The following is a 17945-nucleotide window of genomic DNA, read 5'->3' on the forward strand; positions in this document are numbered from 1 at the left end:
GTTTGAGGAGCTTTCGATCTGTCTGATTTCTACTCAATCCTGTCGACCAAATCTTTTAGGGTTTGAGGAGCTCTTGATCTGTCCGGTTTTTATTCTCAATCCAATCAACCAAATCTTTCAAGTTTTGAGAAGATTAATGATGGACCGAAGAGTACAGAAGAAGTTCCCTATTTAGGGTTTGACAAGAGAGTAATTGAGAGTCTTTTGCATGCGAGGATAAGTCGAATTTGAGGAAAAAAGGCATATTGACTGATGGGGGCACAAAACATTGATGATCTGTCCAAAACAACATCAACGAAGCGACTGTCGTGATAATATACATTAAACTCTTATAAAATTTGAGTCGTTTTTTATGCAGTGATTGTTGGAATATATATATTTTTCTTTGTAAAATCAGGGTCCCTCTTTGCCCATTGTGGTGTAGTGCATTCGTGAGGGTGCACCCTCACTTGCCCGGTGCGTGTGATGTGCGGGAGTTAGGGTTGCAACCTAGGCGGCTCTACCCAAGTTGTAGAACCCTCAATCAACTCGACCATTGGGTTAGAGCTCGTTAACCCAAGCTCAACTCAAGATCAAGCTTCTAAAATCGGGTTGAACTCATTTAGAATGCTTAATTTCATTTTGATCAACACATAAATTTTATTTCATATCTTAAAAAAGAAATATAATATAAAAAATAAAATTACTAGTACATAAATTTGCACACAACGTTCAAATCCATAATTTAAATAATATTTAGACAGCCCATATTAAATCAAATCTATCAATGACTAAATATATAGCACTAGGTTCAGGTTGAGTCTGGTTGCCTAGAGTCTTAACCCGAGCTCAACCTGAATTCAATTTGGGTTGATATTTCCTAACCCAACATCAACTCATTTTCCGTTAAACCCAACCCAAGCTCGCCCATCAATTGGGTTGAGTTCGGGTTAGCTTGCCCAAGTTGTAGCCCTAGCAAGCGTTGCACGTGCCCGAAGGATGGGATCCACGCGCCTTGGCCAAGCCTCTAGCTCTTTTGATCTCACTAGTTGGATGCAAATTTGGATATCCCTATCATAACAAAATAAAAAATGATAAAGTGTAATATCAATCAGTCACGACCCCCTTGTTATTGAATATGCTCCTTATTGAAAAGTAAGAAATTCTACATATTTTGACCAATTCATGTTATTTCTATTTCAATACTCCTCATGCCATTGGTTCATCATTTTAGCACAAAATTATTATAACATGATTAGCAAGAGCTTTTTCGCTCATAGGAAAGTAAAAAAAGAGTCTTGGATGACCAATTGCATGAAGCCTAACGAGGGTAATTTTGTAAATTGAGGATGCCCTTAATACACATGGGTTTGTAAGATTGGTCAATTAGGAATTTTGTGAAATCCTAGATTGTCTTTTTTGTGAGCAAAAAATTTTCATGGTTACCCTCTATGGATCTCTTGAATTCTATTTTAAGAGTTGTCACCAAATGAGACGGGTAACTGTTATCCTGTCAAAAGATGGAATGGCTTGAGCTATGAGACTCATTTTTCTCAAAAATGTATAGATGACAACGAAAATTATTATTTCATTTCCCATAAGATTCCATTGACTCAAGAAATAATACATAATCTCGTCTATAAAAGTACAAATTTCAACTGTTGGAATTTTATGCGTGTCTTAATAATACACATCTCAATTATTCTTATTTTGAGGATAATTCTAAATCGTTGGATTTTATGTTTTCACAATTAACATCCTATTTTATTTCTTGAGCCAATCGAACGCAATGTCTTAACTTGAGAAAGGAGTGTCAATATGTACAAGTAATAGCTAAACTATATATATATATATATATATATAAACCATTAATTTTTTACGTCCTAATATTTATGGGACATCAACTATCTTCAACAAATGGCATTGTAGTGTATTTCTACGTCATTTATTATGGGACATCGACTATCTTCAAGAAATGGCATTGTAGTGCATCTCTACGCCATTTATGTGTACAAATATATATATATATATATAAGGACGTAAAAATTTAATGATTTAGATTAACTTTAAAAAGTTAACACAAATATATCCTCATGGGGAAGTATGCATTCTCCAATACATTTTTTTCTTCAATAATACCCCTACCCATTTTATCTTTTAATGAAAATGACGATGGTATATTAGTCTTTTTACATAATAAATACTTATTTACATATAATGCAAGACCATGTAGAGGCCAAAGTAAGATCTTGATTTGGGCTACATGCAAGGGGCGGAGCCAAGATTTTCTATCAGTAGGGGTTAAGTTCTAACGATAATTGATCAATAATCTTGATGTTGGACTTGTCACTATAAGCGATGGTTGCCTAATAATCTCCATAATTTTGTTGCTATAATTCATTTTTTTTCATTTAAAATGACAAAAAAAAGATAAAAATTATTTTTGTGGATTTCATTAAGGGGGAATAAAAGACCTTATTAAGGGGGAATAAAAGACCTTTGAGGGATGAATGTATCTTTTTTTTTTTTCCATTAGTGTATGGGTAATGTTAAAGGCACCCCAATTATTACCAAGGGCATCCCCCACCATAGCTAAATTGTTGTCTTATATGAGTTAAAAGTTTTGGAATTTCGAAATTTCTAACCTGATTAAAACAAGTTGAAGAATTATAAATCATCTTTTTTTTTTGTAAACCAGTTTTGATGGGTTAGAAGTTTTGGAATGAGCTTACTTTTTGTGGGGATGATCTCCTCACCATAAAGATCATCCTCACCAAAACTCAGTTCATTCCAAAATTTTTAATCCATATAAGACAAAAAATTTGGCTATGGTGTGGGGTGCCCTTGGTAATAATTGGAGTGCCTTTAACAATACCCTTGGTCTATTAAGAAGATAAATTTCTATTAATTGAAAAAAATTAGAAACATGCAAGAGAGAAGATATTTATGATGCTAATTATTTTTTAGAAACTAATTAAGAAAGAATCGTGATTTTTTGACTCCCCCCCCCCCTTCCGACATACTCCCTCATACACTCCTAACGTGGCATGTGCTAGAATCATAGATTTCCTCGGGATACACAACTTCACATCATCAAGGGAGTATGTCAGAGGGGGAGTCAAAAAAATCATTATTTATTAAGAAATCCTAAGAAACTAGGAGATTTGGGGGATTTTTTTATTTTTTATTTTTTATTTTGAAACAATTATTTCGGACATGCAAGGTATTGACAAAGTCAACATTATTTTTGAAAATATCTCCTTAATATTGCAATGTGTATCATATTTTAAATGATTAAAATTTTTGTTATTATTTTTTTTTGGGTGGCCTAATACTCGGTCATGGATTTAGGATATCTTCTCTCTTTTTCTTTTTTTTTTGGTTAATTTTAAATTGGAAATATCTATTTCCAAGTGTAAGATTTAATGAATTTAACAAAGAAATCTATCTCAAATGTTCTAACATTTACAAGATAGCTAGATTCAAAAAATTTTCCCCTGTTATTAAAAAATAAAAATAAAAATTGGGGGGCCTTAGGCAGCCGCCTAAATGGCCTAATGCTTGAGCTGGCTTTGCTTGTGGTCCATAAAGATAGGTTGTCTTTCGGTCCGTGCAATCCTTCATGGAAAAATAAATAATTCCAACAATTAAATCCAACAACTGGGATTTACAGATATCAAGATAATACATTTGCTTTGATAAAATCCAATAAATGAATTTTGTTTTTAACAGGTGAGATTACGTGTTTTTCCCATGAGTCATCAAATCCAAAGTAAGATTGGGAATTGCAGGGTCACAAAAAAAAAGCTCATAGAGAAAAAACAAAATCCTAACCATTTAGTAAACACGAAATCCAACTGTTGGAATTTATCTTCAATATAAATGATAAATTCTTTTTTTTTTTTTGATGACGGGGTTCCAGACCCATAGGCCCAACTAGCAGGGGTAAGGTACCTGGTCTCTGAGAGTACTATATCTTGCCCAAATCTCCTAGGTACATGCAATCCCCACAAATCTTACATACCAGGTAAGTCAGGATAAATCTCTATGGGTAGCCAACGAGGGGGCTTGAACTCAAGACCTCCCCCCTTTTGGAGTAGATACATGACACAAAAGATTTTTAAAAATACCCAAAACAATCATATTTGTTACCTCAAATCTATTAAAGATAAAAATGGAGATATTGAGATGGGTACTGGCTCAAGAATCTCCAAATTTATACTTGTTTGTTAGAATTACAATAACTAAATAATGGTGTACCACATCAATCTTTCATAAACCCCTGTTACCATATTTAATCCTTTACGAAAAGTAAGAAAATTTTGCAAATTTCACCAGTCCAAGGTGAGAAGGTGGTGCTCTATTCATGATATATCTATGTGTGAGGCAACATTAATTGAATAGTTTAAATGGAGATGCTCTTCGGAAATGCTACGTGATCGACATGTACCAATAAAAAAGAAAGACACGTACCAATCAAACTAAAAGAAAAATTCTATAGGATTGGGAAAAAGTAACTATATTTTATAAAGTTGATAACAAAGATTGAAATATTGAGATAGATGAGGGCAAAGATTGGGAAATATGAAATTAGAAATGAATGCAATTGATGAAATTTAGGAATAACTCTAATGTGATTGAAGATGCCAACTTAACAAGTTGGTAAGACGTGATTACCTTCAAAAAAAAAAAAAATTTAATTGATTAATTAACTAAAAGAAAGTCCATTGAGGGATAACGCCTTTTGTTGTGAGTATTCTTATTGGACATGGATTTTAAGAGGCAAAACAGTATCAAAAGAGACCTTTTTCGAAGCGGAGTGGCCTTGGGTTGGGGGAAACGCTCACGAGGCGAAATTTTTGAGTATATATATGCATTTTGTAGTGTTTCTTTATGTTTTTGCTCTGTGAAGTTTCCTGTGACTAAGAGAGTTGTAGAAGACAAAGAGTGTAATTTTTATGGTTGATAGTGAACTTTTCTCCTCTTCTCCCCGTAAACGTAGACAATTTGGCAAACCACGTAAATCTGTGTCCTATAAAACAAATACAGATCCCTAGGAAACATTTATATCTGTCTATCCCAACCTTCATTGGACACTGAGTGTCCAACATCCCTGGACCCTAGAAAAGTCCTGCAAGGAAACTGAATGAAAAACAGATGTACAACAAACAATGGCAAGTAGGAAATGCTGTATATCCAATCAAATCATCTGAAATGCTAGTAGCATTATAACAAAATCGTATCGTGTAATACACTATCATTCCTCAGCAAGGTTAACAACAGAAAATCTCCCACTAAAAATGAGATCTTATTAATCTAATCATCCATCAAAAGTGATCCTGACTGTTAGATTAGCTTCTTAGTCTACTCGTGTGGTTGACGTAGAAATGGTTTGAAGGTCATTAACAATCCAATCACCTCGATCATATTTAATATGAAGAAAACCATCTGATCAGCTGCATCATCACCATAAGAAAGATTTAGTATCTAATTAAGAGTGGAGAGATTTGAGGAAAATGTTTCACATAGAATCAAAATTAGATGTTTAAAGTGGAGGTGCACTTTTGAAGTACATGTGACAGACAATTGCAAATCAATCAAAATCAAAATAAATAAATTATAAGACGATATTGATCAGTACTAGAAAGACTACTAAAGATAAAATTAGATATGAAAGCATTAGTAAAAACATAGGAGTAGCTCCATTAATATAGTAATGTAGTTCAGATTCGACAATTATTCTGTAGGAGGTCAGTTCGGTTCAATACGTATAACCCCGGGTAAGTTTTGGAAAGAATTCGGGAATTATACAAATTACGTTTGGGTTTCTTCCCCAAAATTCATCTTGTTCTTGAGATCTAAATTAGGTTGAAGAAGATGAAATCTTGAGGTTGAAGGGTGGTGGTAGTGGAGATAGTGAGAGCATGGTTTTTAAATTCGTCAAGACCGAGATGTATCGCCCAAGTTAACTCAGTATGGGAGCATGAATGAGACCAACTCACAAAGTATTTTGAGACGATCATGTATCATGAGATAAGCGAGTCGTCTCGGACGATATTTTCCAATATCTCGGGCGATACAAACGAGACAACGCAGAAAATGATTAATTCACGAGTTAAACGGGATGTATCAGATGAGATTTTCAAAATCTCATTCGAGTTAATCGAGACAAACGAGTTAAAGCCTCAACCCTCTATTCTTTCACCCCCAACTCGATTTTTTTTTTTAATTTTATATGTTTTTGGGTTCATTTTTTAATAGGAATCATTTCTGATTTTTTTTTTCAGAAATTTTCAAAATTTTTAAATGGTTAAAAACCATTGTCTCATTGTCGAATGAGACAACTTGAACGAGACGTATCGTCTAAGTCAACTCGGTATCAGAGCTGAATGAGATGAGACGTGATACCGAGTTTAAAAACCATGAGTGAGAGGGGGTGGGGGATTAGTTGACAAATTGTTACTTAATTTGTTGATTCGCCAATTTAATTGGCTGGTCTCTTATTTGGAGATTTTTTTTTTTTTTGAAAAAATTAAAGAACTTTGTTCCAATGATAGTGTCCAATAAACAATAAACAATAAACAAAGAGAAGGTCGGTTGAGATGGTTTGTTGAAGGCCGATTACTGCTTTGGTTAGATGAAATATTCAAATCAAAAGTCCTAAAAAGTGAGGGTATGTTTGGTAACACTTTTGGAATTTGAAGTCTGGAATCTAGTTTCTGTTTTTTGAATTCTGAAATCTTGTTCTGGAAAAATTGTTTGTTTACCATATTTAAAAGCTTCTGATTACAAACAGAATTTTAATACATAATAGTTATTTTGACAATATTACCCTTATGTTATTCTAATAAATTGTTAACCGAAAAATATTGCATATTATGCATAATAAAATCATCTACACATTTAATTTTAATTTCTAACTAACTTCAAGATACAGATCATAAAAAAGGTATATGATTTTTCTTAAAGTATATAATTTCATAATCTATGCATTGTGACAGGGATCTATCTTTGTCAAGTTTATAGGTTGTCATTTATGAACTATGAGTGCTAAACGTACTCCATTTAAAATTGTGGAAGTGCACTTATAGAATGGGAGAATAAGAGCTAGTAAAAAATGTGTTCCTTGACAAGCAATTTAAATATATTTTTTTTTTTTCTGGTTATTAATGGGCTTTCACAACCAACTCCATGACATGTTATGAGTGTCCATGTTAACCTAGCTTCGGCCTAGTGGCCCAAAAACTGAGAAATAGGCCCAATAAGAACAAAAGGATCGACTTTACCGGGAAAGAGTCCTTCTATTTCTATAGCACCCCCATAGAAGAAAAGTTGTCCTTCGGGGAGGGGGGGGGGATTCTTTATTTTTAATTGGATTGTCATAAGTAAAATTTGGGGGTGCCAATAGCAACTATCTTTCTTTTAGAAGAATGCATAGTTGAACCCTAAATATTGCTCTAAAAATTTAAACATTGCATTGCTTTTGTCACCCTTAAAAAGGACAAAGTTGTACACAAGTACCATAGTTTTAGTTTTTAATCGAAAGGGTTTGTTTTTCAAGAATGCACCAATGAGAGTGTCACATGGGTCACCCACTCTGATATCTGAATCCCTTAAATTCTTATAAAGAATTCTAAGAGTCGACCCAATCTCCTCAAATTGGTCATGTGTGAATGATGTATACCATGGAAATAAGAAATGTTTTCAATCTTCATGCGAGTCTCATTTTTCTAAAAAAATGCCTTGCTAAGCTTCATTCACCTTTAAAAAAGATTTGTTAACTTGTTCTATGAATCTCGATGCACTTTTTTTTTTTAATGGTGGATGGGGCTTAGTAAGGTCTTCTTTTCCTCACTATATTAGTAAGGCTAGTTGGACTCTAGTGACAAAGTTCAGATTAGGTAATTGTTCAGTAAAATTTAAGAGTTTATACAATAGAATAATGATTTTGTGATGCCCCCGTCTGACAAACGACTACCGTATACACCCCCTGACATGGCATGTGCTAAAATCATAAATTATTTTTCTCGGGGTACACAACTGCATGTATTTATGGGGATGTATAGTTGTGTATTCTAAGGGAAAAAAAATCTATGGCTCTATCGCATGCCACAGCAGAGGGCATATGGAGGTGCCATAATCACGACTCTATACAAAATATGTTTTTGGATTTCTTACTCAAACCCCATGGTTTTTAGCATCTCTACAAAACCTATCTTTTTTTTTTATGTTTGAATGTTGGAAAAAATAAAATTTTGAAAGTGAAAGGTGAAAATGTTACAATATTCCAAGATTAATTGAGAGGTAATTGATTAAATCATCAATATAATTGATTTACTCCTAATTTGGACAATTTTACGGAGAATTTTGTGACTATGAAGACCATGATCAAGAGGGCATGTTATTAATTTGAAAATATAAATAAGGACGTATCTCAAAAGATAAAAATGTAGACGATACGATGATGATGCTAATGAAGATCATCATGATGAGTATAACGATAATGAAATCTATGATGATGATGATGACGATGACGATGATGGTGAGAATGGCATTGAAGTCATCTTCTATAGTCTATAAGGGAAGATGAATGCCAAGAGGGGCATGTTATCAATTGGAAAAATATGAATGAGTGAGGTATCTCAAAAGATAAAATGTAGAGGGGGCATGAAATCAATTTAAAATTTATTATAGATAGAATGAGCAACTTCCATCTAAATTTATGGCATACAATGGGCCAGTGCCAGGTCAAATCTAGAAACTAGAGCAGTCCATACTTAGTTCGGATATTTTTTAGCCAGGTCTGAATCCAAATCTGACTCAGATCCTACATACTCAAACCATATCCGTATCATTTCTAAAATCAAATCCGACCCAACCCAATTTGAATTGTTTGATTCAGGTCGGGTCGGATTTTAACGAGTCATTTAGCCTCTTTTTATGCTTGGCATTTTCTTCCCTTGTCTTGTCATTATGACCCTTTCATTTTCTAAGAATCCATATTATAGAAAAATAGTAGTAAAAGGATATGCTGAGAAATTTAAAAATATAATTTTCAAAGTAATATATTATTCGGATTTAAATGGATCTAAAGATGAATCCATATCCGGCCAAGGTGAAGGGAGACCCAACTCATTTTTATTCAAATCCACTAAAGGGATCCAAACCCGCAAAATTCGGTTTTTAATTGGAGACGAGAGTGCCACTGTTTGAAAATCAATTGCTAAACAATATAGTTATGCACATTCCGGTCAAGAACTGGAAATACAATACAAACAAATACACACAATACTAGCTCAATAAGAGAGGACCTTACGTCTCAGCCGTTGGATAAAGAGCATGATATGATTATAGATTAATCCAACGGCTGAAGTTGTGGTGGTATTATACTAATTTACAACTGGGCATCGTAGTACCATATTGGGTCCAACTTAGCATCTAACCCTGGTTTACCCAAATTGATCATCTCAAGTTAATATTTTAAACCTGAGGTTTTAGATTAGCTTTTCAATCTACTCAGGTGGTAGAGCAAGAAATGGTTTGAAGGTCATTAACAGTCCAATCACCCCAATCACATTTAATATGAAGAAAACTACATGAACACCTGCATCACCGCAAGAAAATTGCATTTAGTATCTAATTAAGAATATCAATAATATAACATCACTGAATATCAGATTAAGAATGGGGAGATTGAGGATAATGTTACCCCTAGAATCAAAACTAGATGGTTAAAGTGGAGGTTGCACTTCTGAAATACTATGTGACAACAAATGCATATCAATCAAACTAAAAGAAAAATTTTATATGATGATGGTAAGATCAGCTATGCTTCTAAGTGGAAAGATTATGAAAGATAAACTAGAAATGAACGCATTCAAGAAATTTTAGGAATAGATCCAATAAGCGATAAACTAAGAGAAAGTCGGCTCAGATGGTTTGGACATTTTCAACGAAGGCCTATTACAGTCTTAGTTAGAAGAAATATTCAAATTAAAGTTTTAAATATGTGAGAAGAAGATCAAAATGAACTTGGGTGAAGACGGTGAAAGCAGAAATATGAACTCATTCTCAATAACAAAATACTTGGCTTTGGATAAAGGAGAAAGAAGGAACATTATTTATCTAACTGACCCAGATCGTTAGGATAAAGCTTTATTGTATTTTGAAAAATGACAAAAAGATAAGCTTAAGCACTATCATGCAACTTTGATTCCATATAAAATTTTGAGAGAAATAAGAGAGTAAAATGATCTTCAATAGCTAACTTATAAAGAGAGACACCTCTTTTGTAACCTCAAAACAACCATTTTTAACTTCACACAAGAAATTCAAGACTTTGTTGATGATGATGAAAAGAAACTGAGTCAACTCAAGTAAATATATGTTGTGGGGGTTCGAGATCATCTAAACTTCCCCAACTTCTCTCCCGGTTTTCACCCTACCGATCCCTAATTTCGTGGAACAGAGCCAAAACTATGCCAATTTCAAACCCTGGAGAGAACTTTAGAAGATCTCGAAAGCCCACAAATGCCAGGCTGATATGGTTCGAAATCAGTTTGTTGGTACAAAACTGTGTACTATCTCAACCCATCGAAAAACTGAGGTGTTGCCAATGAGTTCAAATCAGGTAGTAGAGCCTTATACCTGGGAGAAATGAAGCATTCATACGCTTTTGTGCCCATGATAAGCTGCAAATATGAAAGTGCCATAAATAAATTAAAACAATTGACAATTACTTCATTGACATCAATGATGTATAAAATGATATATGGTAATCTAGCTCTCGTACGAACACATAGCACAATTGTACTATTTAATGAAGCCCCACACAATGCAAGGAATACTTACAGAGCACCTCCTCCAGCTGGACCAAATGCTTTAGCAAAAGACATTAAAGTCACTGCAATACCATATGCCGCTCCTCGTTGGTGTTGGGCCTATTATAGTTTTAGGTAAAAGTAAGTGACTACAAGTTTTGATAGAATAATGAGGTATAAATTTCACTTTAAAAAATGAAAAAAAAGTGAAGGAAAAAATTACCACAGCTTTATTTTGTAGAATTAATGTCGCGGTGACTGCGAATGTCTGATAAATTAAGAACACTTATAAGAGGAACATCACTTCAATAAAAGGCCATAACGTAAACCAGAACATGTGAAATATAGATCATTTCAATGAATGGGTTCTATGAAGAATGATGATATGCTAAATCAAGCTAACATACAAAAGTGTGTGCAAGTTTGTGCACGTGCTTGTCATCAACACCATCATCTTTTCCCTAATCACAAATATTGTGGTCGTTGGCATGAATCATATTTTATTTGTCAACTCTATCTAAAGATGAATCTTCCATAAAGGCATGTATTGTCATATCTTTTCTTACAACCTCCCTCCACGCAATTTTGGCCTTCAACTTGCATCAAAGAACTCTTCATAGATGTTGAAATTAATATTTGATCGATTGACTCTTTAATACCAATTGATCGCATATGAGTTCCGATAAATCGCCCGATATTTTCTTAGTGATCTTTTTTTTGTGCTTTATTTAAGTTGTCTCTGGTCCTTTAGGCACCCATAGATTGTAATTAGGGTTTTTACCCATTCAATATAAATATAATGTGATAGGAGGCTGGACCAACTAAGTTCTTCTCCTTTTCTACTATCTTATTATCTCCTTCTTCTGCTTCTATTCTCTAAATCATCTTCTATTGGTTACAACCAAAGACTTCAGCAATAGGTTTTGGAAATTATCTTTGTTTATGTGCCCAAAACATCTCAATAGACTTTCCCTTATTTTCCTCATATTGGGGCTATTTCTAGGTTACTTGGAATGTACTCATTTCTGATTTTTAATTGTCCTAATCATCCATCTCAATATCCTCATCTATTTTATGCTCATTTTGTGAACATGATGTTTCTTGATTGTCCAACATTCAACTCCATAAAACATATTTGATCTTATTGTTGGATTGTCAAATTTTTTCATTTAGTTTTGTGATCTCCTTATTGGTTTTGTGGGAGTGAAATTCAGAATGCCATCCATTCACAAGGTTACCCCAATAAATAGTCATTCTTGGAAGTAGGCAATCAATCACACACACCAACAATCACCAAGAGAAGCAAAGAAGTGACTAAAATAGAGAGAATGACATAAAATTTGTTAATGGGGTTCATCGCAAATCTGACGACTGCGTTCCTGGGCTTCAAAGAGCTCATTGTTTTTCTCAAGTTTTGAAATGTTCCATCCATACAATATATGGTGGTCCTCTGGCATTTTTTTGCCTTTCCTCCCTTTCCAAGTGAGAAAATTCTTCTACAGCCCTTTAATTAGTAACCTTTCCCTTGAAGAGACTCCATAATTCTCTTGATTGAGAGGATGATTTAGAAGTCCCATTTAAATGAAGGGCGTTGAAACTCCTTGTTTTGACTCTCCCACATGGCTTCGGGATATACGTCAAACTAACCTCAGTATTTTTGTTAGACTAAGCACAAGATTTGACCTCCAGATGTGTATAATTTATAGGTTCCGTGTCTCTGGTCTAGTTTGTTATAATAAATCTTATGCCCCTCCCCAAACACACATTTTTTTCTTCTTTTATATTAGTAAACACATACCTTATGATAAATGAAATGATAAGTGACATCTTAATCCATTCATTAACTGTAAGTGTAGGTGCAATTTCAGCTTCGTTGCCATAGAACACCATTGGACTCGAAACATGAACAATTTCCCCCATAAGCATCAAAAGCCAAATCAACCCACAGGCAACGTGAACCATCATAGGATACCAGCCTCAACCAATCATATACTCTCTCTCTATATATAGGGACGGATCATGGGACATAAGTAAAAACATATGTAAAAATAATGTAATTACAATCAATTTTCAAAATATTGGTTAGAAGTTTCAGATTAAACTAATTTTTTTTGTGAGGATGACCTCTATGATGAGAAAATCATCCTAAAACAAAATCATCCCAATCTGAAGTTTCTAACCTCGTCAAAAGTGATTTAGAATGTGGACTGTCGATTTTTTACCAATAATTTGTAAATCACTTTTGATGGATTTAGAAGTCTCAGATTCAGCCAATTTTTTGTGAGGATGATCTTCTCTTCATAGAGATCTTCCTCACAAAAAATCAGCTCAATCCGAAACTTTTAACTCATATTTTGAAAAATCATTGTTTTTACATATGTCCCATGATATGCCCCCTATATATGTGTGTGTTGTGGGAGGGGGGGGGGGGGAGTTGTTCGGGTGCTAATGTTTTGTCCTACATGGGTTAGAAGTTTTGGAATGAGCTACTGATCAAGGTCTAGAAAGTCGTTTCTAGATCCCTAATTACATAGACTTTATCAATAAATTGAACATTAAATCCCTTCATTAGACATAATGCATGGTTAGTCCATATTTATCATTGATTTCAATTAAATTATATATTTCGAAACTAATTACTGTTATTTACGTATAATATGAATTATACACGAAGTTTCAAGATGAATCGAGAAAATCCAAAGTTACCACTATGATCTAACATCCAAAATAAGACTGTGGACTAAAATTCAAGTTAATTGACCAAAAAATTTTCGCGGTGCCATGGTTAACGGCGACAGCGCGATCAACGAAGAAAGTCAAGCTTCGAAATTCGTACTGAAGCTTGGTGGCTGAAAGACATTCGTATTGAAGTAAGGCTTTGATATTTTTGTAATCACGAAATATTTTCGAAATCTTAATTACCTAAGAAATCCTAATCTGGCATCTCTATAAATAGGAGACCAGACTAAAGGGTAAGGGATCTCCAATCTCCCCCGGAGGGTTCTCTCATCTCCTTGGAGATCAACTTCTCTTTTTCTATTATTTTAATTTTAGATTTTTATTTTCTTTCTTTTTTAGTTTTATGAAAGTTGTAAGGAGGTTCTATCGGTTTCAAGTCAAGAAGTAATAAAGATAATTTTTTTTCTCTCATCTTTACATGTCATTTTCATGCTTTCTTTATTTTATTGTTCTTGTGATGACTATTGACTAAATCTTCGTTAGATCGGTTGAGGAAGCCTGAACAAGATTTGTTAGTATTTTACTGTTCTCGTAATGACTTAATAGTTTTATTGTGATAGCGTATGTATTTATTATTAAGTTGAATATTAAATATTTTTGAAGTTTCGATAGTCTTTTTCTTTGATAAGTTCAATAAGAACCATGTTTTACAGAGAATAGTTAATGTTTACCTAATAATCTCAGCCTAAATTATTGCATATTTTTTATCTCGTTTATATTTTAACTGGTTGATTTTTCGATCCACAAACATTAGTTTTTTTAGTGGATCAAGATAAATAGAGAATCAGAAATCACTGATAAAACTTGTGAAGGTGGATCCAATTGATCTACACTTCTTTCTCGTTTTCTTAAGTTTTTATTTTAGTAGTTTATTTTAGATAAATCTTTTTCAAAAACTATTTTAAATTGATTACATAAATTTGAATTGGATTAGAAGTAAAAATACTTTGGATTAACGTTGTCTTTATGATTTGACCTTTGCTTGCCAAGATTTTCTTTTGTTCTTTATTTTATTATCATCTACAGCTTGAACAAATTGATGTCGTTGCTGGGGACAATGGTATAATCTAACATTTTTTTACCCAAAAATTTGATTAAATTTTTTATCGATCAAAATTTTTATTTTAGAAAAATTTGAAAAAAATACCACTGGATTCATGGAGTCAACACGAACAAAACCCTAAAATTTGAGGCAATTTCATCAAAATTTTTTTGTGGCGCCTAGGTTAATTGTGATGCCATAGTCCAACCTTGAGACTCGCATTTCAAAATTTTGCTGAATCTTTCTTTAGACTTTTGGATTTCAATGAACATATAATTTTTTTGGAATTCTAACTTTGGTTTGTCCTCTATTTTCAGTCGAAGGATTCGACGAGGAGCAACGTGGATGGAAAATTTTATTCCACCACCTGGATCCGATTCTTTAACGAAGAACAGAAATTTAATTTTGTTTAAAGTAGAACTTAGTAGAATTTTCTTTTAGAAGTTTTTAAGTTATTTTCAAAATTTAATTTTAACTATTCTGAGAAGGCTCGGATTGAAATAGAATTAAGGGAGGACGATAGTGGAACGTAACTGTCTCGGCTCCTCGGGTTCATACACCGAGTTTGATGTCGGTGGCTCGAGTCGACTCAGCTTGCTCAATGCTTGTTTAAAATGAGAGGTAAAATTCAAAACCCCCACGCTTCTCTTGCAAGTGGGTTTCTGTATTGAATTTGAGTGATTTAATTGTACACTTCCGACTGCACATTAGTAAAAAAGACACCCTTACAAGGATGACACGAATAAGATAAAAGTCTGATTTCATCACCGATCTCTTACCCTTATAGGAAATTAATTCACACAAGTTTAATTTAATTAAAATTTGATTAGACTCGACTATAAGTCCCATCAAATTCAATAGGTAAAGTTAGTCTGAGTTGTACTTCTTATACTTCTTGATCGAAGTCAGTACCTAATCTTGTCCCGTTGTACCCTACTGTACTAGGGGGATAGACTACGTCTATTCTAGACGAAGAGGTGATTTAAGAGTACTTTTACTCAGCATCATGTACCACCGCTCATTTGGGGATTAAACTGACTGATTTTGATTTCAGAGAACTAGATTAGAGGCTAAAGCTATCCCTTTGAAATAGTTAGGAGCTGTTTAGTCTAATAGGAACCCATAAAGTACTGTGTGAATTTCATCTTGTATTGTGTGCGAGTCTGTAGTATTTCTTTTTATTAAAGTAGGAACTGTGTGAAAGAAGTAGGTTGTTTTTATTTTTATTTTAGGTAGTATTTCTTTTATGCAAAAAAAAAAAAAAAATTTGCTTCGAAAATTATCATTGTCATAACTTTTACTTTTTTCAGATTAGTTGTAACAAAAGTTTGCACATAAATGCCCAATCCATTTCAGGTGTGATCTAACATTTTTCTCTTTCCTTACTGCTTGCATTTTGAGGATGTAGACACCCCATTTTCGCATCCGCCTGATTGATCAACTCGTCAACCCGATTGCAATGATTCCCAATGATGGATGTGTATTCCAATACTTTATTTTGTTACCAGATATGTTTCAGAAATTCGGATGAGGTATCTCGAACTGACAAAACCTTAGAAACTACGCTACGCTAGGAAAATACGACCCCAGAAACATAGAAATCATCATCTTGCAGACCAGAAAGAAACTTCACGATAAAAATCACTAAAAATTACCAAATTACCAAAATATCCCTAACCTCAAAACAACCCTAGAGCCTACATTACGCTTAGGAAAACTCTCTCGAACACATAAAATAACAAATCGAAACCAAATAAATCATTTCACCAATTTTAAAAGAATTCGACAAAATTACGAAAATGCCCCTCATAAAGTTCACAATCATTTCACACAAAAAACTTTATAAATGACACAAAATAATATTTCCATTGAATTCCTTACGAAAAATCGATTCTAAAACATCCTAGAACATTAAAAACCGACTTAAAACGTGAAAAGTTCTCTCTGGGGGCAAAACGGTAATTTCACAATTTTTATAATTAAAAATTCAAAATTAATAAATAAAACATTAAATAATTAAAGTTAAACATTGATGAAATTAATTTAAAAATTTGAACCTAAAAAATCGATCAATCGGACTTTCGGGTAAAATTGTTGAGGGTTCGTGGGATATTTCTTTAAGGACCCCTCCATTTGGGGGTCCAAAGAATTAAAGAAATAATGGAAGGGGGTTCTCCAAAATTAAAAGTAAATCAAGCAAGACTGAAGTCAAGGTATTAAAGTCAATCAAGTGAGACTGAAGTCAAAATTAAAGTCAATTAAGCAAGACTGAAGTCAAAATATTAAAAGTCAATCAATTAAGACTAAAGTCAAAACATTAAAAGTCAATCAAATAAGACCAAAAGTTATAATAGAATTATAATTGATTAATAACTCTATCTAATAGAGTTCTAACTTAAAAACAATTCTACCTAAAACAACTCTAATTAAAACACAATTCTACCTAAAATAAGTCTAACTAAAACACAACTCTAATAAAAGATCTCTAATTAAACACTAACTCTATCCAAATCAACCCCTAAAAACATCTATAAATAGAGGTGCTCACACCCTATTTTCGTATCAAATCATAAACCCTAAGAGAAGTAGGTCTAGAAGCTCCCCTAGCCCCCCATAAACCCTAGTTTTGGAGCCCCAACTCCTTACCTAACATCCCCCCTTCGATTTTAGCATAAGAAACGCCTAAAAGTCTTCAAAAAACACCCCCAAATCCGCAACAAACTTGAAGAGTTCAGATCCAAAAGTAAGGAGATACCTCGGTCTAGGAGATCCGAAGTCAAATCCGGAGACAGAATGAAGCAAGGGAGCACGGTACAAGGAGCTCTTTTTGTCAGATCTGAGGGAACAAAGTCCTTGCTATCGGAAAGGTAAATTTTTATTTTTATTTATTTTTATCTAGGTTATAGCAATGTAATTTACTTGGGAATTTAGTAGAGACCGGCTTTGGCCGGGCGGGGTTGGTGCCTAACACCTTCCAATCCCGTAACATGATCCCCGAATTCAGTTTTTTTGGTTTTAGATTAGTTTTTATCCGTTTAGAGTCATTGATCGGTTCCTAGACCGTAATAACTAGGTGGCGACTCCCAAACCTCAAGGGTCAAAAGCGGATCCGCGCACCCTGCGAATCGAGGGCGCTTTCAGTGGCGACTCCACTGGGGACATTGAGGATCAAACTTGAAAAACCCCAAGTATGGGAATATTGCCATTGACCTAGACTTTATTTGTTTCTTGCTCTTTTTTATATTTAATTTTTAGATAATTTATTACTATCGTCTGGTTACCTTTTTTATCTACCCAATCATTAATTTCTATTTAATTTCAGGTACTTTAATGTGGCATGTTTTCTTTATAGTTCGATCGAGTGT

The 17945-nt window shown here is 33.7% G+C and overlaps 1 protein-coding gene across 4 annotated transcripts in view; it reads right to left on the bottom strand.

Moving 5' to 3' along the window:
- Nucleotides 1-9122: 9122 nt before the first annotated feature.
- The window catches only part of LOC147400623 (protein ZINC INDUCED FACILITATOR 1-like), a 106659-nt gene continuing 97836 nt past the window's right edge, over nt 9123-17945 (bottom strand). For 2 of the 4 annotated variants that reach the window (XM_086446384.1, XM_086446387.1), the window contains exons 14-17: nt 11023-11067; nt 10831-10919; nt 10627-10670; nt 9128-9583 (exon numbers count right to left, since the gene is read on the bottom strand). In XM_086446384.1, the coding sequence (XP_086302510.1) occupies nt 9492-9583; nt 10627-10670; nt 10831-10919; nt 11023-11067 (270 nt within the window). In that variant the 3' untranslated portion in view covers nt 9128-9491. Of the gene's footprint in view, nt 9584-9637; nt 9739-10626; nt 10671-10830; nt 10920-11022; nt 11068-17945 lie in introns of those variants that run through there. The other 2 variants (XM_086446386.1, XM_086446385.1) reach the window with 2 other exon arrangements.

This window comes from Akebia trifoliata, chromosome 6 (genome assembly GCF_017979445.1).
Source record: "Akebia trifoliata isolate Shusen 1 chromosome 6, ASM1797944v1, whole genome shotgun sequence".
Lineage (NCBI taxonomy): Eukaryota > Viridiplantae > Streptophyta > Magnoliopsida > Ranunculales > Lardizabalaceae > Akebia > Akebia trifoliata.